Source organism: Orbicella faveolata, unplaced genomic scaffold (assembly GCF_042242905.1).
Source record: "Orbicella faveolata isolate gen_17 unplaced genomic scaffold, um_ofav_v1 contig_24, whole genome shotgun sequence".
Classification (NCBI taxonomy): domain Eukaryota; kingdom Metazoa; phylum Cnidaria; class Anthozoa; order Scleractinia; family Merulinidae; genus Orbicella; species Orbicella faveolata.
In genome coordinates, this window is record NW_028301552.1 from 29,835,919 (window position 1) to 29,863,708 (window position 27,790).

Below are 27,790 nucleotides of genomic sequence, written 5' to 3' on the forward strand. Positions count from 1 at the left end.
TTATGGGAGATACTGCTGGCTTCGAACTTTGTCTTTGAGCCGAAATTTGAGCCGAAAAATGGCGGCCGTCCTTGGAACGTAAGCTGTTTAGATTCTACAGTTGCTGGCCTGATCCGTCACTTTTCGTACATATTGATATATCGATAGCTTTATTTTATTTCGTTTCAGCCCTCCGAGCAAATACAAGTTGGATCGCTTGTTTTTGAAAAGATTTTGGCGATGTTGCAAGGTCATGTTCCCGAGCTGTTTGTCCACAAGCTCTCTGCTCCTTGTTCTGTTAATGGGGCTTTCTTTGGCAGGTATTTTAAGCCGAAATTACGTAATGCAAAAGTTAAATTCAATTGTGATCGCGTTGTGTCCTCATCTGACGGCATAATTATCTCATGTAGGTAGCTTGAACCCCCGGAAGTAACGGGGACGGCGAGCGCGCGCCCGGGCAGGGGTGGGAGGGGGTAGGGATGGTCAGCCTTGTGAAGCTTTGTGTGGGGGGTGTGCACCACAAGGAGTTTAAAACTCTCAGCCATACCAGACCATGTCCAGACACCAAAATCCATTTACCATCCCAGACATGTTTTCTATCTCAACCTGTTGCTTTTATGGTTGCTATATATGTATTTTTTTTTAATTAAATTCCATTCAAGCATATGAAATGGCTCTGTCAGTTCCAAATGCCCCACGGTGTGGTCAGCATAATTTTGTGACATAATTCCATATAGCAGGGTGTAAATTGTTTCTTTGGGGGAAAAGTTTTGAAAATGCTGTCTGATGTCTACTCTCAGACAGGGTCAGTTGCTCATGGACCTGTTTAATTCCTTCTTGTGGGCTTATTAAACTAACAAATGATGTAACTGTCCTCCATTTATTTTGTGTATAGAGCAAATGCTGGTGTACAACACTGGATTGATTCCAAGTAGATTTTATGAAATACTTCTCGACAGTGACAAAGCAAGCTTTAAGAGTATTGTAATAGCTTCCTCTCTTCTAATTCTGGGCACTGCCCTGGTAAGTTGTTAAACTGTAAAAATATTTCAGTCTGGTTCAAACACACGATGTCATTATTGTCTTAATGTCATTTTGTGTTTGTATTTGAATAAACTGATGTTTCTACCTGAAGCCCTATGTGCTAATTCCTGACAAACCCCTATTAGGTGACAAGTACTCCCATTTCCTCAGGTGTGGCTTCTTAATATGGGTTTGACTGTAAACTCAATAGCTTACATATTGTCCTATATATGATAATTATAATAATTATATTCTACATTTTGCAGGCAGACAGCGCAGTGAAGTATGATTCTAGAATCCTTTATGTCAAATGGCGTGGTTTGCTGGACCGGCGGCTACACTCTGGTTATTTTAAGCATAAAGCTTACTACAAGTTGAATGTACTGGAGGACAAACTTGATAACATGTGAGTTAACAGCCGGCAAGACATACATGTATATTAACGGGCAGCGTAGTGGCTTATTGATTACTTAGACTGATCATAGTTAGGTTCAAACCCTGGGTTAGTTTGTTCTCAGGTAATGAATTTAACAGTCCTGAGCACATCCCTGGGCTAATTGCCACCACTTCTACTTTGCTTGGCAGGGTTTAGAAAGAATTAACTCCAGTACTTGGTAGAAAGTTCTGCCAGTTTCCTTGAGTTCTTATAATTTAATAATTGTTTATTAATTTAGTTACATGTAAGGTCAAAGGCAAAGTCTGCATACAAGCTAAGTGGTTGAATTCAGGCTGGAGCTTATCCCAGTTTCTGGGCTAGGAGTACTTCTACTCCCCCTGGATGATATGCTAGTTACTGGGCACTGTGAGTCAGAGTAAAATGTTTTACCGAAGAACAGTCAGCACAGTGTTCTCTGGCCATTACATGTAGACCATATCAATCTTTATCTGGGACAGGTTGGGAAGTTTTAAACTGAGCAGGAATTTTTTTTTCCAACTTCTGATTGTGCTATACTTTTTTTTGGCTTGTTCCATATATCCTGTTCTAGTGGTTTGCTTTGAACAATTTTCCCTCTGTTTTTGCTAATGAGGATTTTTGTTTGCTAATTAACCAGTTTTCTCCACAAACATGTAATCATTGGTGCCCTTGTGATATATTCAATTTTTTTCGCTTACAGTGATCAGAGGATAACCCAAGATGTGGACAAATTTTGTGAATCTTTTAGATCATCAATCATTGTTTTCATTATTTCACCATTCACCATTGCATATTACACATACCAATGTTATAAAAGGTTAGTTATTATCTAACAGTTAACAAAGCTTGTAAGAGTCATGTACATGTATATAATGACTGTGATATAAGTGTTATTTATCATGGGAAATAATTCATTCAATTATTCTTGCATTTAATAATATTATTAGTTGTTACTAATGATCTATTAGGGGAGAGACATATAGATGATGTCATTAATTAACAGTTTTTCCGTTTCTTTAAAATGATATAAAACAAGTGGATTCCATGTTGCCTTGCATCTTTTGCCATGCATTGATCTATTGCTCTGCATCTGTTCAGTGACGTACTCACCTAACGGCTTGAGTGCCACTTTCTCGTTCTTACCAAATTTTTCATGCTTCTGTTTAATGTTATTAAACAGATGCACAGTAACATGAAATTAATCTACTTGTAAAGTCCATTTCAATCTATTTGTGTAGTGCACCCAAATTAGCAAGTTGTTTGGACATGCACAGTTTGTGTACAACTGGTAGTTAACAGGCAATATGACTACCATACTTCTTAGTCCATAATAATATTATTTGGAAATAAAACTCGGCCTTTTAATTCTCAAGATGAGGAGTGATCAAACTCTAATTTTTCATTAATTTTACAATACAGACAGGTGATGAGAATAATGAAACCATTAACTAAGTATTGCTGGGATGGATCTAGGGAGGGGGGAGTTTGGGGGGTTCAGTCGACCTCTCTGAATTAAAAAAAAAATGAGACTTTATAACACACTGACTTGGCCTCAGAATGCCAGAAATCTCATTTCTGAGGACCTCAATTTTAAACCTTTTCTGGGAGAGGATGCCCTCGGACCCTCCTACAAGGAACCACCTTTGGCAGTCCCTATCTTGAACCCCCTTTTCTAAGATCCTGTATCCACGCCAGTATTGTCTTGATGTACTGCCAAATTCTCAGAACTGACATATTTTAAACAACTATGGCTATCAGTAAGAAAAATGCAGCACTACATTTTGACAATTGATAATTGAATGTAAAAAAATTCTAAACCTGTGGCTGCCAAATTGGACTTGGCCTAATCTTGACTGTTCACAGCCTCTCTATTTATGCACACAAAAGAAAAAGCGAGCAAAGTGAGCACAAAACATGCGGGGGTGCGGGGTGAGGTCTGCAAGCGAAGCGAGTAAGAAGAATAGAGAGGCTGTAGACATCTTTGGTAAAAAGTGGACTTATTAGGCTCCTCCCCCTGTTATCGCCTTGTTACTTACAGCTCCACCCCTTGACCAATTAACGAAATCGGACCAATAAAATTTGAGTGGTAAATTGCTTTAATTAATTGATTACAAGTATCAGTTTGCAAAAAACATCGCATAGGTGTGTTTGTGTTGAAAATGTCATCTCAGACGACTTCTTCAACTCCAAGAAAAGCTGCTAAAATGGGGAGAAAGCCGAAATCAAGCGTTCCTTCTGATTTTTGTAGGATTATGCGCTAGCTCTTTTGCTATTTGCTTGGGGAATCTTGGCAAGACTTCTTACATATCTGGGGGTAATATATTCAGAAGGTGTCACACAGTGTGGCACTCGTCAACTACAAATAAGCGTGACACAATTGTTAGCGGAGAATCTTCATTCTATAACAATTATTTTGGAATTTTGTATCCAAAAAGTCCTCTGCTGTCTTCTGAAAACAAGCTTGTATTTCGCTTCACCAATCAGCAGAAGCACATCCTCCTTTGTCTCCTTTGTTGACAAAGCAATGGAAGGAATCCTAAGGTCTTTCATCTCTCCTGATTTGTTTCAGCATTCGCACATTTGCATTTCTTTTGCCGTTGCGTAGAGTTGGTATATCAGACTTTCCTCAAAGCCGGTGGGCAAAATTGCAACAACGTCTTCCAACCAAAAAAGATAAACAGCAGTCTCTATCTGTTCATCCTTTAGTGAAGAAACGCTGAAATTTCTCTTAACAGGATTCTATTTTAAAAACAACTGCTCTATTACGAATCATGGCACGTGTCTGTGATGACAACTGTTGCAAGCTGCAAAACGTACCTGGATGCAATCATGATGAGCCATTGTCAAGAAGATGATACTTTTGTCGCTTTTCAACCAATGGGAATTTTCCGTTTCTGGAGAAAGGGGAATTCACTTTTTTCCAAAGATGTCTACAGCCCCTCTCTTTTTCTCGGTCCCCACCCCTTACCCAGTCAAGTCTTCCGTTTTGCGCTGGCATCCAATTCTCTCGCGATTCTATTTGCGAGTATGATCAAATAAAAATACGAGAAAATAAAGGGCTGTGAACAGTCTAGGTCTAATCCAATTTTGTTAACCCTTAGAATTTTTTCATCAAACTGTTTGCAAATTGGATCTATGATTGACCTAGGTAGAGGTTGAGTGAAATATATGTTTGAGAAAACTAAGATCAGATTTGTGTATTTTTGCTGGATCATGGATGGTGGATAATAATTACATGTAGTGCTGGCAGCTGCTCTGTAGAAAACATTCAGAAAGTGTTCAGGCTACAGAAATGCGCAGCCCGTGTAATACAGGGTGTCAACACAAAAACGAACAGTGTGAAACTTCTTAAACAATGAGGTTGGGTTCCATTTTACCATGAAACGAAAATAAACAAGAAGATCTGTTAGATCTTATAACTGCGCTTTTAAAATTTAACTGTTTTCTTAGTACTACAGTCGCAACGCAGTGCATATTCCAAAGCAATCTTTGATGATTCATTGATTACTGTAGACATCACAGCACTTGATCAACACAAACTCTATTATCGCACCATCAGTCGTAGCCGTTGTGACATCTCCGATGACGTAATAGTCTTATAATCTGGAACTTTCTTCGGGATATGTATGGGCATGAAGATACGAACACTATTACAAACCGCTTTCTTTCCTTAAAGTCACGATTAAATTTAATTGTTTTTTTCCCTTGAGTTAAGGGTTAGCAAAGAAGTCACACGAGTCACATAATTCAAGAATTGCGTTATCTACGGCTATCTTTAGTACAGTGGTTATTTCCCTATCAATGACGTAATCTTTGCACGTTCTGACACGTTCTTTGCTTGGCTTGCAAATATTTAATTTTCCTTCTGATCTATGAACTCGCTGCGATGAAACAGTCAAAGGATTTACTTCATTTGCCTAAAACCACAAGAAATACTCGAAAAATTGCAAATAAATTAATGACCGTCGCTTCTGGCGAAATAAACTTGCAAAGTAAACATGATCTTATTTGTCACGTAGCGAAAGTGAAAGCTGCAACGTCAACGCATTCCATGGCTGACGTAATACCTTTTTTCAGCGTATTTATTATTCCCTTTAAATCCAACGCTTTGATAAAACGAAAAGAAAATATATTTTACCCACAAAAAAGAAAACAATATCCGTAAAATTGTCCGTGTATTTATGTTTTAACAGCTTCTGGCGGAAAAACATCACACGTTGTGTGACTCAAACTTTGGCCGAGCGGAGGTCTGCGTCTGGTCACCGACAAAAAAAAAAAATAAATAAACCACGGGTAAACCTAGAACCGCGCTCGGCCCATGGCCGCGCGGTTAATAAGTCAATATTGGTATATAAATGGATTTTAGGGGAGTGCCTATCTTATCTTACTTAGATTCTTATTAGAAATGCAGACATGAACAGAAGAACGAACAGGCGTGGTCAATTAAACCTTGTCTGCCCCAGATTCAAACGGGAGTCTGAGGGTGGAAGGTCTTTCTCAGTATCGACTAGCCGCCTCTGGAATATGATGCCTGCCCATATCAAAAACCAACCTAACCTTAACAGCTTCAAAACATCCATTTTTGAACATTTCATGGACAGTTATAAGGAGTTGGACCATTTTGTCATGTAAATTTTTAATTTTTCAATTTTCTTGGTTTAATTGTTAGACTTGATCCAATGCTTCGCTTTTTAATATTTTTGTGTATCTTATATCTCAGTTTTTTTATATAATCGTTGCATAAATTTGAGAATCAGTTTCTATATTTTTAATTCTTAACACATCATCTTTTTTACTCTGTAAATATTTATATGAGGACCACTGGTTTTTCAGTTAAATAAAGTTGATTATTATTATTATTATTATTATTATTATTATTATTATTATTACTATTATTATTATTACTCATGACGAGCTTTGCCCACGAAAAAAATCTATGCAAATTAGGTTAATAATAAGCCATGGGTGTGTTGAATCCACCCATGGCTTATTATTAACTGTAACTGAAGATCAAAGTTCGCAAGTTTCGTACGATCGAGGTGTTATTTGTCACATTTGCGGTAACGCATAATGACACTAATTTAGTTAAAAGGCCATCCAGCGGCATTATTTTTCTCATGCGGTCCGCAGATTTGTATATTGTCACGTTTCACGAAATGGCCATAATAATATCTATTAAATGTCCTGAAATCTCAAGTTAACATATAAGACTGAGGTAAGATATTTCCAAACTTTCGTGTTCGCGGAACAAATACTGCTAGCAGACCAGCTCCCTATGGAGAAAGAAAAAAAGAGGCAGATATTATGTTAAGCACGAAGATGATTCCTTTCTCAAAATATTGAAACAACTCAAAATACGGACCTCTCAAAGAAAGTAAGAAATGCTGGGGTGCAAGCAAGTGAAATAAATAAAGCAGAAAAGGTTAGCATTATTATTCTGCTCGACAGATAACAACAGTTCAATCAAGAACTGACTACCCAAGTAAGACGGAACTAGCTAAAGCGCGAAGTTAAATTTCTGCCCGACAGATAACAACAGCTCAATAAGAACTGACTACCCAAGTAAGACAGAATGAGCTAGCGCGCGAGGTTAATATTCTGCTCGACAGATAACAACAGTTCAGTAAGAACTGACTACCCAAGTAAGACAGAATAAACTAGCACGCGAGGTTAATATTCTGCTCCACAGATAACAACAGCTCAATAAGAACTGACTACCCAAGCAAGACAGAATAAGCTAGTGCGGCAGGTTAATATTCTGCTTGACAGATAACAACAGCTCAATAAAGAACTGACTACCCAAGCAAGACAGAACAAGTTAAGCCGAGTTAAGCACGTATTTAGCGCAAAGTGAATCAGATAATGCGCTTCATTGTGACATATGACAACCGTTCTCTACAGAACTCTTTTCTCTGGTTTAGGCTAGATACGTACGCAACTATGAGAGCTCTCTGATCTGCTATCAGCACATTTAATAATTTCAGTGCAACTTACCACTGCAGTCTTTTCCTTGTTCCATGGCATTGTGGATCGGAGGATTGATGGCCATGCCGTGCGGAAATTTCCCGCCAAAAATAATTTAGTCCAACATGAACAATGATCATCGAGACACAAAAACACCAAATGCATGCCTCGTTGTCTTAACCCAGGAAAACGTCATTTATTCCAAGACCTGGCTTTAAGGATTCACACTCGTCTATACTAGCTATATAGCTAGAAAAAATAATATTGCAAGGTAAACTGCGATATCTTGACATCATTCTAACATAAGAATGTGGCTCAAACAAAACATAGAATATACTCGAAGTCGTAGTCATCAATCGAAAGTGCCGTGCGCCATGTATCCCTATTTCGCTATGCCAAAATTAAGACTAATGATATAGTAATTACTGATTTCAATCTTGTTCGGCATTCATACATATGTTACCACAGTAGAATTCTACTGGCGGCTTTCGCCATAATTGTTCATAATTATTTTGGTACAAACCGGCTTCCCTTGGCGCGACGGTGTTGGCAATGTTTCCACACAGAAAAACGTCATAAAATTATAACCATCTCTTTTAAGCCCCACAGTGAGCTATTCTGGCGGTTTAGCAAGGAAAGTACCGTAATAAAGATGCGACAAACGCATCACTGGCTTCAAGCATGTTCGCAAAGGCAAAACTGCGTGACAAATAAAAGTAAGTATCGGGTCCTGTTTCATGTTACATTTCCTGGCGTGCGATTATAAGTCGTGTACAAGATTGAAAGACCTCCTGGACAGAATTTTTTTAGAGGGTAAAGCTCCTCATGTATTGTTATTGTTATTGTTATTGTTATTGTTATTGTTATTGTTATTGTTATTGTTATTGTTATTGTTATTATCATTATTACATTACTGTACTTTTCCCATACCTCGGAGGATGCAGCTCATCTGAATACTTAAAAAGCCATGATTATAGATCTAGTTATTTATTTTAAGTTCTTATAAAAGGATTTTTATTTAGTCACAGCATTATATTTTGAATCTGTTCTTTTAGTTCAGGGTACCTTGGTCCAGTTTGCATCTACAGCTACTTTATTCTTGGGACAATAATCAACAAGGTGATAATTACTCCGATCGTCAGTGTGGTGGTCAAGCAGGAGAAACTTGAGGGAGACTTCAGGTAATTCGCCTTTTTCTTCTCTCTTCTATACTGGAAAGAGAGTTATACAATTAGTTAAAGTATGGTGGTCTTAGTCATGAATTTAGAAGCATGCAAGGTTCTTACAAGCTATTTTACTGTCTGATTAGTATAGACTATATTAATTACTTTGAATTCTGGATTTTCAGGTTTAAACACATGCAAATCAGATCAAATGCAGAGTCAATAGCATTTTACAGATCTGGTGACTTGGAGATGAACAAAACAAATTCAAGGTTACAGGTATTAAGCAATTAATTAGGAAATTACTATTTAAAAATAACTGTGGATATCTCTCTCAACCAATCCAACTCTCACTGAGTAGAAACCTCAAAAATGTATTAAATGTCAGCCTCAAATGGCATGCACTCCCTACAAGTGAATATCTTAAGAAGGACATCCATGTAAACATCAAGCTAAAGGTTTGAGGTGCAAATTCTGCACAGAAGTTATGTAATAGGTTGATTTCATGATTTCTTGCTCTGTCAAATTGTTATTATTTTATTCTAAAAATGTTACTTCAAAATCTGGGCTTTGGAGTCCAAAGTAAGTCAAGTTACTGCTCATTACAAGCGCTGCAAAAAATTTCCTAATTTTTTGCAACATTGCTTAATATACATGTAGCTCATCAGTGACAAAAAACGGCACATTTATCATTGAACTACATGTAGCTTATCATTCCATTGCATTTTACACACCATCTCAAACCGGTGAAGAACAAACTTGTTCAATTGAAACGTCACTTCTTACATCATCAATCCTAATTCCTTGATTTTGATGTTCTTCTTAGAAATATCAATTTTTGTGCTCTGACTTGTGTTTATTTAAATCTGTCAGTCTTATGATCAGAACCAAGAATGAATATTAGACTGCGAGAACATAGACCAAGATCTTTCTTTTATAAAATAATGGACCGAGGGAAGGGAGGTCAGAGGGGATGTTCTCTTGGTATGGTCTCTGGCTAGTGAGAGTTGTGTAATATGAAATTCAATTTATCGAGAGCATTTAAGTGACCATTTTTCCCAGCCAGTCAAGCTAAGCCAGTGGGCATATGCATCACAGGAAAATTCCGCCCCAACTGTTTCATAGCAAGCTCTATAACATATTTCTGAAGGCTGCATTTTCTCTGCTTGCAGTCACTTCTACAAACACAGCTACGACTTGTCAACTTACAATGCATCCTGGTCTGTGAGTAATTTTTAATTTCAATTTATATAAAGCATGCTAATTAATTCTTGCTATTTTCAAAATCCTACTAGTGAGGTCATTATGTGGAGGGGAAGCCAATAGGAGGATAATCCAAACATTTTACTTTTTATTATTATTATTATTATTATTATTATTATTTTTTATTTTATTATTATTATTTTTTTTTTATTTTATTATTATTTATTTTTTTTTGCCAGTTTTTCAATGTTATATAGCATCTGTTTTTCCATATCATAGCAACTGTTTTTATATCTCATAGCAACCTAAAGTTAGCTTTTAATTGCCAGTTTGTGAAATTTAACGGTCATTCGTTGATATTGCCTGATGAGTGTGGTCATCCTTTGACCATACGAAACAGCGTTGTCGCAATAAAACGATGAATTGAAGTCTTGCTACCATTGTTTATTATATATATGCTTCTGTTGCAGTGTATTACTGTAAGACACTGGAAAATGGAGAATTAACTCTCACTAGCAATTTGCTGAGTGCTGGAAATCAGCCAAAATATTTCAATTACTGAGGGTTAGCCCTAGAAAGGAAATGGGTGACCTCTTGAGTTTAAGAAAAATGCTTTGATTTTGGTTGGGATGGAATCCATGACCTCCGAATTAGACCATTTTAAATCTCTTAACTGAGCTATGAGGCCAGACAGGAGCTGGTTGTGGTAATTGATTGTGAATACAATGTTACAGTGTACATGTATGTTACAAAGCATTTGATACTTAAGAAGTTAGAAATGTATAGAATTAACTCTTATAACAACATTCATTTTGCAATAATTGCAAGATGCAAAGTTGTTACAAAAGAGTCAAATTCTAAGCTGTACAATTATTGATAAGTCTGCAAAATAAATTAGTTTTTTATTTGCAGTATTTTCTTTTGACTTGTTAGGATGGGAAGCTTGTTAGGATGGGAAGCTTCTTATGTGCACTTTGATACAATGTACAACTATCTCTAAACAAAAGCTCAGACAGTCATTTTGTTTCTGGAAACCACTGCAAGCGTGCCGCCTAATGTTAATGCAGCCATGACCATCTTTGGTAGTGCCCAATGTAATTCTTTATTAATATTTATTAATAACTAGTCTAGACCTTCTCAAAGTCTTTCACGGTAATTGCAGCTAGTTGGTCTTGGTCATGCTCTTTGGCTCAGGTTTTGAGTATTGCTGAAATTCTTTAAGAGCCAATTTAATATTGAGAGTGAGGCGACAGTTGTGAAATTTCGGATTTCATCCTATTTTGCCTAAATAACCTCAGTGTTTAGTTTTTTCAAAATCAAGGAAAGTGTGAAAATCACCATTTTAGCCCCCAGCCATCTCTGAAAAATATGGTGGAAAATTGTGCAATTTTCTTTTCGCTCATACGGATCAATGTGATGATATCTATTAACATACTTTGGATTAACCTCATGTCCTGAAAGCAAAATAAACTTTTGATTAAAATTGCATTGAGTTGCCTTGCAGTAAGCAAAAAGCACTTAGTACACTATTAATAATGACTGACCCCAACAGAAACAGTGAGTTGGAGGTTGGAAACATTGAGGGTGGAGGGGGAGCAGAACTCACTGTTTCCCATAGGGCCAGTAATTAATTGTTTTGTTATACCTTCCAACTCAAAAATAGAAAAAAAGAAAAAACTGCCAGAGCATTATTTGGTTGACGCTGGCTGGCGAACAAATGTGCCATGGTTTCAAGATGCATGCCCTGGTTGCGTGCAAGTCGAAAGCTCGAGTTGTTGTTTCCCTTGAGAGGTAGTGAGTTTTGTTCACCTTAGGGCGTTTTCAACTCATGACGTATTCTCTTCCAATCAGAAAACATATTTTGAGCTGGGAGCATAGCTCAAAAAAAGTGCTGTCCCATTGTTCCAGACAGGTAGATTTTCCTTCTGGACAAGTAACTTTTCATTCTTCCTTGCCAGATTGGCAAGGGATCAGGCAACTTGTCTGACAACTAAATCATTAAAGTAGCAAACTAAGACTTGCAATTGCCCAGCAGGGCAAGCAAAATTTGAGAGCTACATGTACTTGTCCCAAGGGCAAGCTGGAATTCAAGTTTTTTTCGAAGCCCTGTGGGAGGTATACCAACTCAGTTAATTCATAACAGTCATAAGCATCATTCTATCATTGCCACTTGGATAGTTACTGTTAGTAGTGTTCTAGAGTTAGTACCTTGTTGATAAGACTAGTATGTTTTCATGGCCTACACATTGTTGAAATATGTGCTTCCAATGCATTCTCAAGTTATTACATGTAACAGTGAAGTTAAAAGGAACATTTCAGCATCTTGTTAGAGACACCTCCTGCAGGCTAACAGTCTCCCATACTAGCAGTCATCATTGCCCCAGTCTTGACAAACACAGCATGTTTACATGTAACATCTGGGCCACAGGGCTCAGCTGCTAATAGGAAGTTCTATAATGGCTCACCAATTTATAATTTCACATTGTCATTTGCAGTTGTCGTTAATGTTATTGATTATGTGGGTGCAATCCTAAGTTACCTGATTATAGCCATTGCTCTGTTTGGTGGAAAGTACGATGATTTATCTGTGACTGAGCTTGGTGCTCAGATCAGCAGGGTATGTGTCACTTTACTTATTATAATCATTTGTTTTGTAATTAAAAATGAGATATTAAAAGATAAGGCTACAGGCCAGGGCTGTGTTGTTTAGAGCCCAGTTAAGCTGACCCAGGATTAACGAGAAATTTTGATTTCAGTTTATTTGTAGCTTTTTGGTGAGGTTTTCTGTTTAATATATTGTTTGCCCTTCAGTTTTGAATTGAATAATCTCAAACTAAATAAAACATATATATAAACAGTAAAAAACGCTTTTATACAAGAATTGTTTAACCAATTGACACTTGGGTTAACTTTTATTCCTGAGTTAAAGTTGACCGGCTTTCAATCAACCCAGCTCAGAAAAGTATTTGATCAATTAAAAGTTAAAGATTGTCAATCATGCGTGTTGATTCCCTGGTTCCATAGATTTCACTTAAATTCTACTTGTCAAAAAATACCTCTGTCAGAAAACCTCTGGGAACAGGCTCTAGGGAAGCATGTCAGGAAACTCCCAAACTGATCAAATCAACCATATTTTTTTGGCCTTTCACTCTCTTATGGAAGTGATAGCATAACTAGCCATATCCGTTAACTTTTGCAATGGAACCTCTAGCTGCAGTTGTGTAGTTAACATTTTAATCCTTATAAAACTTTAAGGTAAAAAGCCGTTAAAATTGAGTCTAAACGTTTTCGATCTCACTCTGATGATAATCAAACAGATCGCAAACGTTTAGACTCAATTTTAACAGCTTTTTACCTTAAAGTTTTACATTTAACTTTTATCGGCGAAATGTATATATTTTAATCCTTGTTAGCCAACTTTTTATGAGCTACATTCAAAAACAGTTCGTGACTTGACAAATTATTATTTCTCTAATGTTTTCCATTCCATTCAGTTATTACCTGTTGTTGTTATTTTAATAGAGCAGTTTTCAACTGAGTGTCGTAAAACCAAAACCAAAGTAATCACTCTAGCCAATCACCAATCACAATCACACAGGTTGTCTGACAAGCCAATGCCAAATGAACCTATCAAAATTCGAAGTAAATCACATGAAGCTGACGCAAAAAGCACATTCAAGTCCTTTGTGATTGGATGAAAAAAATTGAGCGATTTTTTTTTAACCAGTCATGTGGCGTAGGCACGAAACCAATTACTTAAATGAAAACCGCTCTAAAAGCAATAAGCATTCTAAAATTAAATTGATTGTTAATATATAAGACAGCCCATTTCATTAATACATATACATGTAGCTTACATCTAGAATGCACGTAATGGTTTACTGGAGGAGTGACTTCTGAACGTGATTTTTCATTCTGGATTGTCTCAAGTTGATTTCGTTTAAATTTGTTTAAAATTTCAGAACTCATTTTTTGCCATGTACTTGATAAACTGTGGCACGAAGCTTATTGACTTGTCCAATAGTATCTCCAACATGGCTGGATATGTTCACAGGTAACTTCTTTGTAATGTGAGAAATGCAGTCTGTAGCCTTATAGTTGGCGTTTTGGAGTCTTGATTGATTGCCCAAAGATTGAGTACTGGCTAGATATCATAGACGAAAATCTCATCAATTAGAGTTTCGTCTTTCCTGGTAATCAAAAGATCTAGCATAGGACCAGCACGATGAGTGAAATTGCATACATGTTGTGTCAAATTAAATAAGTCAATAGGTTTACGGTGTTGTTTTTCTCAGGCAAGACACCTTCCTCGAATAATGTTTCTCCCCACTTTCAACCTAGCCAGGATTATACATGTAAATGATTACTGTTAAATTTTCAAGGCAATTTCACAAAAATGCTAGATACTATACTACCTAATATGATGACTAGAGTCCCATCCAGAAAGATTTTCTTAACCTTCTTGCCTCTTGCTGTTCAAACACGAGTGAACTGGCAACCTGATGAAACCGACTAGGCATGTACAGTATAGGCAGGCCTGTAAAATTAACTTGTTAAGTTCTTTGTGATGGATCAACGCCCCATCAAGTCCAGTACTGATCATGAGAAGTCTGTGTAACAGTTGTTCTTTCTAAGAGTGCAAGAACTATGTGAAAGCTGGAAGTGCATGCAAGATGTAACAACAGCAGCAATTAATGGCAACACCAGCAACAGCAACAGCAACTAACGACAGCAGCAAAATATTACCATTGCAAGGTCTGGCACTTAAGTGGGGTAGAAGACTCAGTTGATGTAAAACAGCAGAGAACAAAAGGACGAAAGAACGAGGAACGCAGTGAAAACAATTATAGCTTTGTGAGGGGTGTTGTTTTGTGATCTGTCCTGTGTCTTCTGCACCAAGAAGGAACCCAAGATCTTTTCTTTTTTCTGAAAACAGCTAATAATATGCATTTTTTGTGTGTTTCTCGTCTTTAACAGAATAGGTCAGCTTTTGGAACGTTTTGCTACCATGGAAACTGATTCAGAAGAGAAGACGACAGAAAACGAAGATTCTTTAGGGTAAACTGATTCTTGTACCGTTATGTCCGCAACATCTTGTCTTCTTTGCTGTTCAGTCACAGCAAGAAAGTAAATGCATTGTGCACTTAGGTATTGAAATTTGCAGCTGTGCACCTTGAGGAGCATAGGTGGGCTAGCTGAGAAGCCATTCACCTTGCAGCAGTCTGACCCGTGTACGATTCTGGCCAGGAGTCGCATGTGGGTTGAGCTTGGTTCCAGTAAGAGTTTTTCTTCAAGTTTTCTCGCAACTAAAAAAAGCCCATCTTTTTTATTCCAACTCAGTCTGGAATTTGAGGGCTACATGTTTGTCAGCACTGATACTGTGAAGAGAATTGGCATTCTCAATAATTAAGGTTGAAATAATTAAGGCTCCATACAGCATCGTTTTAACAAAAATCTCTCGTTGTTTCAGCGCTGAGAATTCGGCTCCACACGGGAGTGATGCAATTTTCAAGCTTGTTAATGTTTCGTATGCTCCACCAAATTGCACAGAGCCCCTTGTCAAAGGTGAGGGTTTTTTGTTCTTTTTATAATACAGATAGTCTTGTTAATTTTATTTATATGTGTAGCAATATAACTAGGCGGCAATGATAAGGCGATTAATCAATCTTCTGGTGTACAAAGTTGTAAGCCTTAAGTACATTAATTGTCTTAAGCCATCGCTCAACAGTGATTTAAAACGCAATAGATCTACCTGTACCTAATCTCTTTAAGATGTCATTTTTTATCTGTTAACAGTTGCTTAATCAGTAATTGCCACCCTTCTAATTACATGTAATATCCGTGTTCCTTTTTGACATTTTTATAATCTGAAGATGGAGTGATACCGAAATATAACTCCACAAATTGTTGTTGTTGTTGTTGTTGTTGTTGTTGTTGTACTGGCTACATGTAGTTGCGGTCATATTATAAACAATCTAGACACAGAGCAGAGAAAAAAACAGGTCCGATTGCCCTTGACAAGATAATTTTGTTCTTGGGCAAGTGAAAATGTAAGTTTGGATGGTCCAGTCGACAATGTAAAAACTTGAGACTGCAAGATGAGCAAAACAATGAGGTGTAGGCATGGTTTAATTTAGTTGATAAGGCATGAACATTGTGCGCCTGTTGGGCAAGTAATATTTTAGTAGGGACAACTGAAAACCGAAATGTACTGGCGCACCGGGCAACTGGGTTTCAATTGTTTTTTCTTTCCCGATACAGTTACTCTTGACTAGTTAACCTTTATCCTATAAAAAATGGAACTATCAGTGGGTAATGTGTTTTAGAATGAAGAATCATTAGAAAAGGTAGATAACGGAAAATGGCAACGAGCAGTCGTAAATCTTCATCAATTGTTCTTCACGTGTTGTTTGTTCACTGTGTTCTGGGTTCATTCCGGGTTTTTTTTTATTTAGATTTAGATTTGGAGGTCAGCCATGGAAAGACCATTCTCATAACAGGAACTACAGGTAATTAGAATTTATAATTCCTTGATTGAACGATTCAAATTGATACAAATTAGAAACTCGAACCATTGATAAACTTTTTGCAAGTAGGATAACTAATGTAACGTTTTTCTGTCGTTCAAGCTCTGTTATTAACTTAGCAGACAAAGCGTGTCTGTTACCTGCCACTGTCCTTGAGTATCTTTACTTGCAACATAAATTAACACTTCTCCTTATGTCTAAAATCTGGTTTGGAATTTTTATCCATAGGAAGTGGAAAGAGTTCACTTTTTAGAATCCTTTGTGGAATATGGAGTCCTCTTTCAGGTACAAGTGTTTTATTCCTAATAAATTTCGTGGTCTGTAATATGTATTTCTATAATCTTGTTTCTTGATGTTTACCATAATTAGTATATGTTATAGGACCACATGCTGTCATGTGGGTGTTTATCTGTAAGGTTCCGCCCACACTACGCAAGAGGAATTTGAAAACAGAGGTTTCACTTGGAAAACGCATCAAATATTTTCCGTCCACACTATGCCGGAGAAATGTAAAAACGCAACAATCACCGGTCATTTTATATTTGTGTTTGAGGAAAACTCGGTCAGGGAAATCACGTGATTATCGTGACGCCACCGTTTTCGCAAAGCTCCGTTTTCAAAATGTTTTCAGTCCACACGAAATTAAAAAGCGGGCGTTTTTAAATTCCTTCGGTTTGGAGAGCGTTTTCGAAAAGCTCCGTTTTCGCGACGGATTGGTGTGGACGGCAGGCCAAACCGTAGAAATAAAGTTCTCCATTCGTGCGCCAATTACTTCCTGTTGTAAAACTTTTGTAAACAACTTTTCGTTCAAAAGAAATTCTTGAAGGCTTTTGAATTTCGAATTTTGTTATCAAAACTATCAATAAGTAATTGCAATGGACCTCACGCCGCACAATCCAGGGAGTAAGGGACCGTTCATTTTTTATTAGGGAGGGGGGGCTGGTGGGATTTGGGAAGCACCATTTAAAAATCGCATGACCCCCCCTCAGCTTACCAATTTTTTCACATGGCCCCCCCTTATAGCGGTCATTTTTTGGGATGACCCCCCCCAAAAAAAAAAAAATTGAACAAACAATATTTAGATTTCAACTTTTTTAATATTTCTCTATTATCCCCCTACTTCACGTTATTGTGCTCACTATGAAGACAATATGTACAATCCCTATACTACAGAGAGCTGTTGTTTAAAAAACAAATCAAAAGAAAGAGAAGTCAATTTCGGATCTCCTAGTTATGGCTCGCCCTGAGCGTGTGGCATTTGGCCTCTCATTGGTATCTTCCTCATCTGAATTGATGAATGCAAGAATGACATCACTTGAGTCATCTTCTCCCCTAGAGTCAATGGCATCACTGTCATACACATCATTGTCACTTTCATCCGTTTCACTGCTGTCAGCGCTTACCCTGTTGTCATTTTGTGTCAATGTCCTGGCATTTCTCAGTGTTGGTTGGCCAGCTCTGAGAGGACTCTTCTGCCGCAAGCATGAATGTCTTACAATTGCCTTTACTTTCTCACTCTTGCTGCTTTTCAAATGCTGCTTCAGCCCGTGGTGGTTCAAGTACTTGTTTTGTTCTGGAACACGTTGCTTTTTAAGCTTGGTTAGATCTTCGCACAACTCAGTCCAAGGATAATGCTCATATGATTTATCTTTTGCGTCCCTACTTAACTTTGCCTTTTCTTCTGCTCTCCTTTTCCTTTTAAATTCCAGCACTTCAAGATGCTGAAGATAATCCACCACAAACTTTGATTTGACAATAAACTTATCTGCAAATAGAGCAACGCTCTCTGGGTCAGATAAAACCAGCCTGCCATCTCCATGCTCTTTGTTCGCTTGGACCCTTGGCTGCCAGTCATCTGGATCACGCCCTTCTTTTGGGGTCTTCTGGTAGGAGAGGTAGTGGTATTCCGGTAGGCAGGAATGGTCAGGAACTGGTTTAGGATATCTTTCTATGGGTGATCCAGTCCATTCACAACAAAAAGAACAAATTTCTCCTACCTTTTCTTGACAGGACAACTTTAGAAACTCTCTGTAGTTCTCCCCCTCCTCATAGTGCTCATTCATAAACTTCTCAATCTTACGGAAGTAACAGTGGCCTGGAACAGAGTCTTTCCTTGTTCCTGCATTGTGATACTAAACCAAGTAAGAAGTGTTGTGAAAAAACTGGAAATCTGTTGATGTGTTGTGTGAAACACATTGTTACATTTTATTTACAGATGTCTTTATTGGAAGGTTTTTACCTCTACTCTAGTGATAGGCATGTATAAATGTTGCCCTGTCCAGGTAAAACAAAAAGCTACGAGTGTTCTCAAATCTTGCTAATAGTGGATTACTTTTTATAAATTTTAGCATACTTGTTGTGGTTTAAATTTATCTATGGTTTAAAATTTCTTAATTTTCAAGGTAAAATGGGGTTGACTAGCCTACACGACTTTTACGGTTCGTGACATTTGTACATTTACCGTTCTCTGTTCGGTCACTCGACCTTTCTTGTCGCTTCACTCGTGTTCATGAAGGGCACTTCATGTTTTGTAATAAGGAGGAATTTTAGTGGAGTTGAGCCGTTAGATCGTGCCATGGCAAATTTTTACAGGTCATAGGTCTGCATGGTTTCCGCTGTTATCTGCATGTCGACTCGTTGAGTTTGACACCTCTGTAATTTGCCATGTGTTTATGCATTGTTTAGGCTCATTTCTATTGCAAGATATGCTTTCAAATCTCCATGAATTTGCTTTTGAGGGACAGAATATGAAATTTACCGTGAACATGTTGCTTACTTGCATTCTATATTGTGACGCCGGGCCCGGCTGTGATTAGAACTGTTTGCAAGCACAGTAGGTAGATCGTTATCACGGATATCATATTTGTTCTCCTACGATTTCCTTCGGAGACGCCGTAGCTTTACTTTGAGAAAGCTATACGTTTGTCTAGAGACATTCCTATGTTTCTTGCAGCTATCTGATCGAGCTTGTGTTTCTCTTGCTCGATGTATATGTTTATTCCTCCTTTTTATTTCCTCTTCTTTTGCAAACCCCGTCTTTAAAATGGGGTTGATGCTATACGTTGAGTGCGTATTTTTGCTTTAAGCTCCTTGACGTTAGTTGAGTGCTGCTATGTCTTGCACGATGTAGAACGGGGCACGTCCATAATAATCATGAAAGAGGCTCATTCCAAAATGCGCAATAATGGCGAAAGCGACGAGTCGTTTAAGAAAAGGTTTACAGCTGAACGATCCAGGCAGTTTGACATCTTACAAGCAAAAGAAGCAATCTTTCTAAGTGCGGATGGCTGTTCAGAAAGGGCGAGTGAATTTTCCATGCCAGGGTACCAGTTGAAGCCCAGTGATGGAAGAAAACTGAACTTCTCCATCAAAGAACACAGAGCAATGGTGGAAAAGTTGAATGCCACGATTCCACACTCTTTCAGTCCAATGGGCTTGCTTTAAAGCAGGGCGAAGAATTTGCCCACAGTTTTAATGTAAAACAGATCAAATTTATAGAAGCTAAGTTGACGAAGGTCACGCAGGACATGGAAGCACTAGAAAATAAGAAGAGCAATTATAACAGCATATTCAAGGGCATACTCAAACAGCACATCAACAAAAGGAGAAGGAAAAAAGAAAACCGCAGAAAGTCAAATGAAAGAAAGAGGAAGCGGACTGAAAACAACGTCCAACGAGTTTATGGAATCTGTGTTGGAAACCTGCTAGGAAATGATCTTCCACAATGCCTTGTGTACCCTCCTAGAACGGCCGTCCCGGAAGAGTGTATTGAAGTTGAGCATGTTGCCACGTCGTTATTTAGAAGAGATGGGCCATACATCGCACAGCTCTTGGAAGGGAATTATTTCACCAATGCTGCAAGAAGCAGAATCACCACCAACCTTGAGCAGAAAGTCAGAGATTATGTTTACACCTTCATGTACCCTGAAGAGTACACTCTGACGGAAAGCATTGCTGCTTCTTGCAGCATTGGTGAAAGAGACTCCCATAGCAGCACAAGCGGCGACGAAGAACTCGACGACAGCGAAGATGAAGATGACTGCCAGTGAAAGTTGCATTCGAAAATAACAGTGTTAAATACTTCTTTTCAGTAGCTACAAATGCTTTTTGTCGCAAAACGTTTTTTTAAAGCAAATGGAAAGTTTATGATAAATTTGTATCCTGCCTTCTATGTTTATTCTATAGCAATTTTTTTGATATTCAAACATCATGCCATTTTAAAGTTTTACTAGAATATTTCACATGACCCCCCCTTTTTCCCTTATTTTTTTGGGATGGCCCCCCTCGAAAGTCATTTTTTTTCGCAGGCCCCCCCCCCCCCAAATCCCACCAGCCCCCCCTACCTTATAAAAAATGAACGGTCCCTAATCCGAGGTTGTGTTATCGTGCTCGTAATTTGAAATCAGCCTCGCCGGCACTGCGCGCTCGTCCGACTTTTAAATTCCTCACATGATTACTCCCTCGGTCCAGTTGCTATGACTAATTTGGATAACTATCTAAATTAAGATTATACTATTAACTAATAATCGTGTGTGCACTTGTATGGAATTTTGGGCTGGTAATCTGAAAATTATGTATTACTAAGTTAGCTTTGCAAGTAAACTTATTTAAGTTTATCTTCGAGAAACGTCTCCGACTGGACCCGAAAAATGCCATATTGATGACTTTGTCATCGGCGTTGGCTCGTGTCCGAGCATCATTTTCTTTTAACAGTACGATCTTCTCTTTTTTGATGGCCTCGGAGGTGGCTGAGCTGGCCAATCCTTGCATAGAATTTGCGAGGGCAGTGAGGGCACGGGAGGGTGGGGGGTGGATGAGAGGCTGCAAGGCGGCGTTTCTGTTCTTCACGTTTCTCTTCTTCTTTGCGCCTCCATTCCGCTTTAGACATGGCAGTCCCGGTGGAAATGGACTGTCGCCAGCCAGATCGATTTGCCACTGTTGTCTCCCATGTCCTCGGATCAATTCCAGTAGCGTTACGGAAACCCGTGTGGCGTCTCTGATTGGTTGTTTATCGGTTTGAATTTGTACGCCCAAATTATAACCAATCAGAGACGTTTAACGAATCTCTGCAGAGCCACGTCATCGAGTGGCGCAAACTCGTCACTCTAAAATGTAATATGAGTTTTGCTCCACATCTTTTAACAGGGGAAGTCTTGCGATTTCTTCCGTTCAGTCCTAAAGCTGTCTTGTTCTTACCTCAGAAGTCTTTTCTAACAGATGGCACGTTACGGCAACAGGTAAACTCATTCAGAATAATTAACAATAGTGAACAAAAGAAAAGGGAGCGGACTGCTCGAGAGTACACACTGCGCGTTGCTTTTTCAAGAAATTTGTAGTAAAGGAATGTTTACTGGAAGATTTTTGCGGCATCAAAAAACAAATTGAATGGTGAAAAATGACGAAAACCTAGACCTGGCCCACACATCTCAATGAACAAAATAATGCGCTTAACAAGTGGGTGACAAATTGTGCGCTTTTATTCAATCTTGAAACTTGCAAACTACTTTGATTAAGCTTTAACAATCATGATTAGCAAGATCGAATTCAGTCTTGCTCAACAATATTCATATTGTATATTTCTTATTTTCTAGTTAATGTACCCTTGTGAGGATCCTTATGGAGTTGACTCTGAAACAGGTGATGACAGTTTGGGCCTATGTTAACTTTCGCAACAGAACACTGAAAAATCTAATACAACTGACAAAAACGGGTTTTCGGACTTATAACCGTCGGAAGAATAAGCACCAGTTGATGCCAAGAATTGACTGAGCCCGCGTTCTTGACAGGGCAATTTCGAAGCAGCCTAATGTGTTTCCTATTTCGTCATTCTGACGTGGTGCTTTTCGGATTACTCGTGAGTGTTCGCGCTAGCTTTTGATTGGATAATGCGAATTGGTAAAAGTTCGAGCTCGGCAACGAAGATTTGCCAAAAGTGACACTTGTTTCCTCCACTGTATTTGTAATCTTCGATTTTTCTTTGCCATGTACAGGAGGCAATGAAGATGAGAAACTTCTTCAGCTTCTGGACAATGTTGGGCTCGTAAGTACCTTGTGCTTCGCTCCTTAATCCAGTTACTTCTGTGAAGATTTTTTTATTATTATAATTATGATTTTGAGAGAGTCTGTCATGAGCGCGTGGACTCGATTTGTGAAGAAGCATATTTAAAATAATTCTATCTTAGTCTGGCCCTCAGATCGTCATGTAAAACAGACACTTCCCGTTCGCTAACACCGCTACATTCTTAGATTCTCATAAACAGACACTGACACCTCTCCTAACAGAACACTAATCCTTGTTTCAATGGTTTCCAGTTAAGAGGACACTTAGACACTCCCAGCGAGCAAGCTTTACTCCAAGAACTTGTAGGATAGCTTGCTCCCAAGCTGTCTAGTCCCAAGGTTGTCAAACTACGTTTCTCTTATTCTACACCGTTCTTCAGAAGTTTATTTGATTTTGTTCAATCATATAATGTTAATCATGCTATTCTAGCTGTTTTTGTCTCTTTCTTTTTCCTAGACCACTCTGTGTGCCCGAGTTGGTGGTCTTGATAACCCTGTGGATTCCAATTGGTGAGTACAGAAGACCAACAGCACTTTGTAGTTTTGCTTCACAAATCCTCACTGTAGGAAAGTGAGGAATCGTCTGGCTGCCATGTAGAAATCGCAAAGGCTTACAAAATATACATATTTTTTTCTAATTTCTTGGATCAAACACGGACAAATTTAAACTGCACTGCTTGATAAAACGTCTTTCGATGCCCCTACCCTTCTCAACGTTGTTTAGGAGGGTAGGGGCGGGTTTGTATTTTGGTTGAACAGACGTTAGGTTCTAGGTACTCTAATCGACCTTCACCAGTGGTCAAACACACTGACAGAGCACGACAAGAGCCTTTCAAACAAGAGTAATCTCTCATGCATGAACATTTGAGCTGGTTCAGATTCGACGAAAGGGTAAATTCTCATTAAAATCTGTCCATCTTGATGATCATTAGCGGCAGAGTCTCCCGAAATTGGTCCCTGTAAACGAGCCGGCGACTAAAACCCGTTGGTGGGCTGCACTGCCTCCTACCTCAAAGAAAGCTCACTGGTAGGCTAAAGTAGCTGTCCTATACACATTATTTTACTTGTTTTCAATAAAGTTTTTTTTATTTGTTTGATATAGGGAGGACATGTTGTCCCCTGGAGAGATGCAGAGGCTGTCCTTCGCTCGTTTGTTCTTTCATCGACCTCTAGTAGCACGTACGTAGCCTTGAATTACTTCTATGGGAACAACTCACAAAAGTTGCAGTTTGATTTCCAGCCGCAGTCACTTTTAATGTGTTTCTTTTTTGGTTTATTTCGTTCCTTCAGTTCTTGATGAAGCTACAAGCGCTTTAGATGTGGCCTCGGAGACCAGACTGTACTCATCCTGTAAACAGCTTGGTATTACAGTTGTTAGTGTGGGCCATAGAAAGTCACTGAGAGAGGTATGTAACTCGTGCGATATTTAAGGTTTATACTTACGTTTGTACGTTCAGTTCTTCCACCCGAGAGACGTCCAAGTAATCTGGAACTTAGATCTTCCACAACCAATCTGGTTACGTGCAAGCTTAGGCTTAATTATTTCGTATTGATGACGTCATTCTACAGATATCCGTGTAGACTGGGCCGAGTCTCTTATTGGTCTTCGCCAAGATGTGAATATCGCCCGCAAGTTAAGAGCTATTCCGACAAACCTGGAAGGCGAGGGTGGGAGGCAGTGCACCAAATTAGTCAACGTAGAATAAGTAAATACAAATGTTAACGTCATTTCTCATTTTGTGTCTTTTAGCTTCACGACTTTATTTTGAAACTGGACGGAGAAGGAGGGTGGGAATTCAAGAAAATCAAAGATGAATAGAGCATGCTCAAGTAACGCGAATTTTTGGATTATCCTTGGGGTACAGATCACATGCATATGAACAGGGCTAGCTTTGAATTGTGTAGGTATTGTTACGTAGTTGATTTGAATTTGCAGAAATGTTGGTTAACCATGTAATAATTGATAGACAGGTATACGTGTGCAAGAAAGCGAAAAAAAAAAAAACTATATTTGTGTAGTAAATATTCAAACCTAATCACGCCTTTTTGACACACTCAATAGCATATCAGGTTAGCCTGGTCGAGCCATGGTTCGTATTTATACAGGGTTCTTCCAGCTCATGGAAAACCTGGAAAGTCATGAAATTTATTATTTCATTTTCCAGCCCTGGAGAGTCATGGAATTTAAGTGAAGGTTATGGAAAGTCATGGAAAAGCAGTACGCTTTCGGAAAATTAAAAGGCAACAAGAGAGAAAAAAAAAAACAGGCTTTAATTTCAGTAGAAATAGACACAAGCACGAGTCTTAAGCATTTTTTACAGTGGAAAATACGTTAAATAAATGATTGTTTTGATACTACTGTGAGAACAAGTGCTTAACTTAAGTCATGGAAAACTCGGAAAGGTCACGGAAAAGGTCATGGAAAGTCGTGGAATTTTAAAAGCTTCAAGGAGTACGAACCCTGTTATATCCTCATGGCTGAAATGCTGATAAGCTGCCGAAGTGAACCAAAAGGTACGGTTAGGTATTTCGGTATTTGCCATAAAGCTAGCGATGTTCGGTCAGTCACTTAATGACGGCTGGCAAGACTTCTGACTGCTTGATTGTGAATTTAGGCACGGTCAATACCCAAATTACGTATTATATTTTACTAATTGAATTCAATTGGTTAACGTATATTTTTTGATTTTGAAAATTATGATTTAGAACTATACACGTGTAGATAATATTATCATATTTTAACTATGTAGATATTACAGAGCTATTATTGTTAAGTAGCCTCTTTAACTTATATTTTACGAATTGAATTGTTTGTTTGTTTGTTTTTTTAATTTTGCACTCATAATGTAAGCAATACTATTGACAGCTAGGTACTATTACTATATTCTCTCACACCACTGGTAGCCATGTCAAGCTGATCTCCGCCGCCTGACCTTTACTGCAAAATCAAAGCTACTACAAGCAGCATTACGCTAAAGACGGGAAATGAAAAATGTTCAAGGCTTGTACATTATACTGGCATCGTATTTAAACTTAAAATCTTTGGGTGGGTGGGTGGGTGGGAAAGTCGGCAATGGCGGACGCAACAAAAACAACTGCACGCCCTATGGGTCACATGACCTATACCCAGGCACCAGCGGCGTGTGAGAAAACCATTTTTCACTTATTTCATTTCCTTTAGCCAGTGAAAAATTACTCTTACTACTAATATAGATATTAAATTAAATCTTATTGAACTAACGTCAGTTTCTTGTTGGGGAGCAAGACCGATATTTCCCAATACAGACCGAACAAGCTAATTCAATAAAGTATCATATTTCTGTAATAACTCATTTAAAAATCTGCTAACACATTAATGCATCCTTTCTTGGTAAACGCTTGAGCCAAAATTGAGCATATATTTGCCTTTTGTAGAGTTCCTGTATGAAAGTTTAATTGAAATCGTCCGTCAGACATGGAGCAAAAGGAGAGTGTTTCTTTTTACAATGTTTTTGAATAGCAATTGCCAAAGCTAACTCGTTCGTGGTCTTTCTTACCAGTCTGTATTTCAAAATTCGGACCGCTCAGGAAGTCAATGAGAATTCTCTTTTTTTTTTGACTAGCTTGTCACGTTGAATCTGTGACAACGTTGTTCTCAGGGCACCGCCTTCCTTGACGGGAGAGAAAGAGCCGAAGCAGGGGCCCTGGGAACGAAAATCATTTTACTATCGTGTATCCCTGCTGACGTTATTTTAAAGTGTTTAGAAAATGGCCCAAAAAGTTGCTAAGCAACGTGGCATGGCCTCATTGCATCAGACTGCACGTGACAATTTTCGGACTGCTTCTGGAAGCTCGTGTTATTTTCGATGTTTACCTCTAAGAATCGGTAACTGCTCGAGTGCTTGTAAGGGGCTAGGTCATGCGATGTTAGGCAATTATAGGTAGAGGTGATGAACTGGTCGGGCAATGAACTGAAATATCACAAAAACGGCTTAAAACTGTGCAAAAACTCAGAAGAAACACAGAAAAGCCAAAAGATAGAAAAGACAAAAACAGATTTCAATTGTGTAAGCTTAAAAACATCGAGCCAACATTTTTCCAGTTGTTCTCAATTTGTATGAAAGTGCCATCAATTTATAACGCTCAGGTAATCCTTAGTTATTTGGTCGTAATTTTACCCATAAACGGTCGCTGCTCTGTCAATTTGAAGCTTTGAGCTCGTGACGTGGCCCCTTTCAACGAAGATTTACAAAAGTGTTTGTTCCTGTGATTCAGGGGCTCTAATTCACAATTTCCAGCACAAGCACTTAACTGTGCTACCTAATTCAAGTTGTATGGGATAGTATCTGGTTCTTGTCCAGTCTAGAGATGTAATTTCATTACAACAGCGCCTGAAGTGGAGCCACATCTCTCCTACCTTCCCTGGGAATCAACCTTTCCCGATGACGTTTTTATTTTTCTTAATTTTAGAAACTGATGTAGTGCTCTCTGGGTCCCTAGACGTAAAATTAAGTTTGTTTGACAAAATATCTTATTATGGTTCAATTTTAGCTTTGTTTTGGCTTTGGTAAAATTAGGGAATGATTCAATTTAAATAGGAAATCATTTAGATTATGTAATGGTTCAATTTAAATGTGCAATCATCATTTTTATTAGGTAATGGTTCAATTTAACTAAGCCATCATCCTTTCTATTATGTAATGGCTCATTTTAAATATGCAATCATAAGGTCCATTTTGCAATGGTCAATTTAAATTCGCGTTCTAATAATTAGCATTATGTAATGGTTCAATTAAAAAAAATATTGTAACGCAATTTCGACTTCGTAGTATTTCAGTTATGACATAAAATGATTGTATTTATTGTTTGTAATAGTTCGCTATAAATTATGTGAATGAATCTATGTCAAAATTTAACATATGCAGTCTCAATTTATTTTATAACGTTCTGTATTTGTATTTGAAATTTCTCAAATGACCAAAATTATTAAAATTATCGATAAGTAGTCAAGCCAAGTAGCTTTTATTGGTAGCCTATTGCTTTTTGTTAATTTTAGTGAAACGTACTGTATTGTAACGGAAACCTAAGTATTTTTTTTTTTTTTTTTAGTTTCTCCTATTTGATTGTCGTCGTATTTGCTGTTTTTCTATGAAAAGATCTAAATAAACAATAGCCTCCATTTGGCGCGAAAATATGCTCGGATATTTTCCCGCAGACATTATCTGTTCTGAGGAGCTAACAGCTTTACCAGAGCGTAAAGCTAAAAGTGGGCTATTGCTTTTATTATCCTCCAAATATTTTTTTCGCAATACGAGCAGTTTTGAAAATGGGGGAATATATCACTTGGATATTCCACAGTTTTAGCTGGGGACAAATTTGTCACGTGACGCGTTTAGACGAATCGCGCGCGAACGAAAATATTTCATGGATTATAAAATTATAGATTAAAAAAGATTTTTTTATTCTACCCCATGACT

General features: G+C 38.1%; 1 protein-coding gene across 1 annotated transcript; it reads left to right on the top strand.

The window, feature by feature from the left end:
- The first annotated feature begins 20 nt into the window (after positions 1 to 20).
- Positions 21 to 27,785, top strand: LOC110066588 (lysosomal cobalamin transporter ABCD4-like). Its single transcript, XM_089292789.1, has 21 exons — positions 21 to 78; positions 169 to 299; positions 875 to 1,002; positions 1,269 to 1,408; positions 2,118 to 2,234; positions 8,437 to 8,562; positions 8,730 to 8,823; positions 9,717 to 9,768; positions 12,243 to 12,364; positions 13,710 to 13,801; positions 14,725 to 14,805; positions 15,218 to 15,312; positions 16,203 to 16,256; positions 16,503 to 16,559; positions 21,420 to 21,511; positions 21,866 to 21,911; positions 22,265 to 22,314; positions 22,792 to 22,844; positions 23,437 to 23,513; positions 23,625 to 23,740; positions 24,085 to 27,785. The coding sequence occupies exons 1-21, from the start codon at positions 59 to 61 to the stop codon at positions 24,151 to 24,153; spliced, it is 1,812 nt and encodes a 603-aa protein (XP_089148915.1). The 5' UTR covers positions 21 to 58; the 3' UTR covers positions 24,154 to 27,785.
- Positions 27,786 to 27,790: the final 5 nt, after the last annotated feature.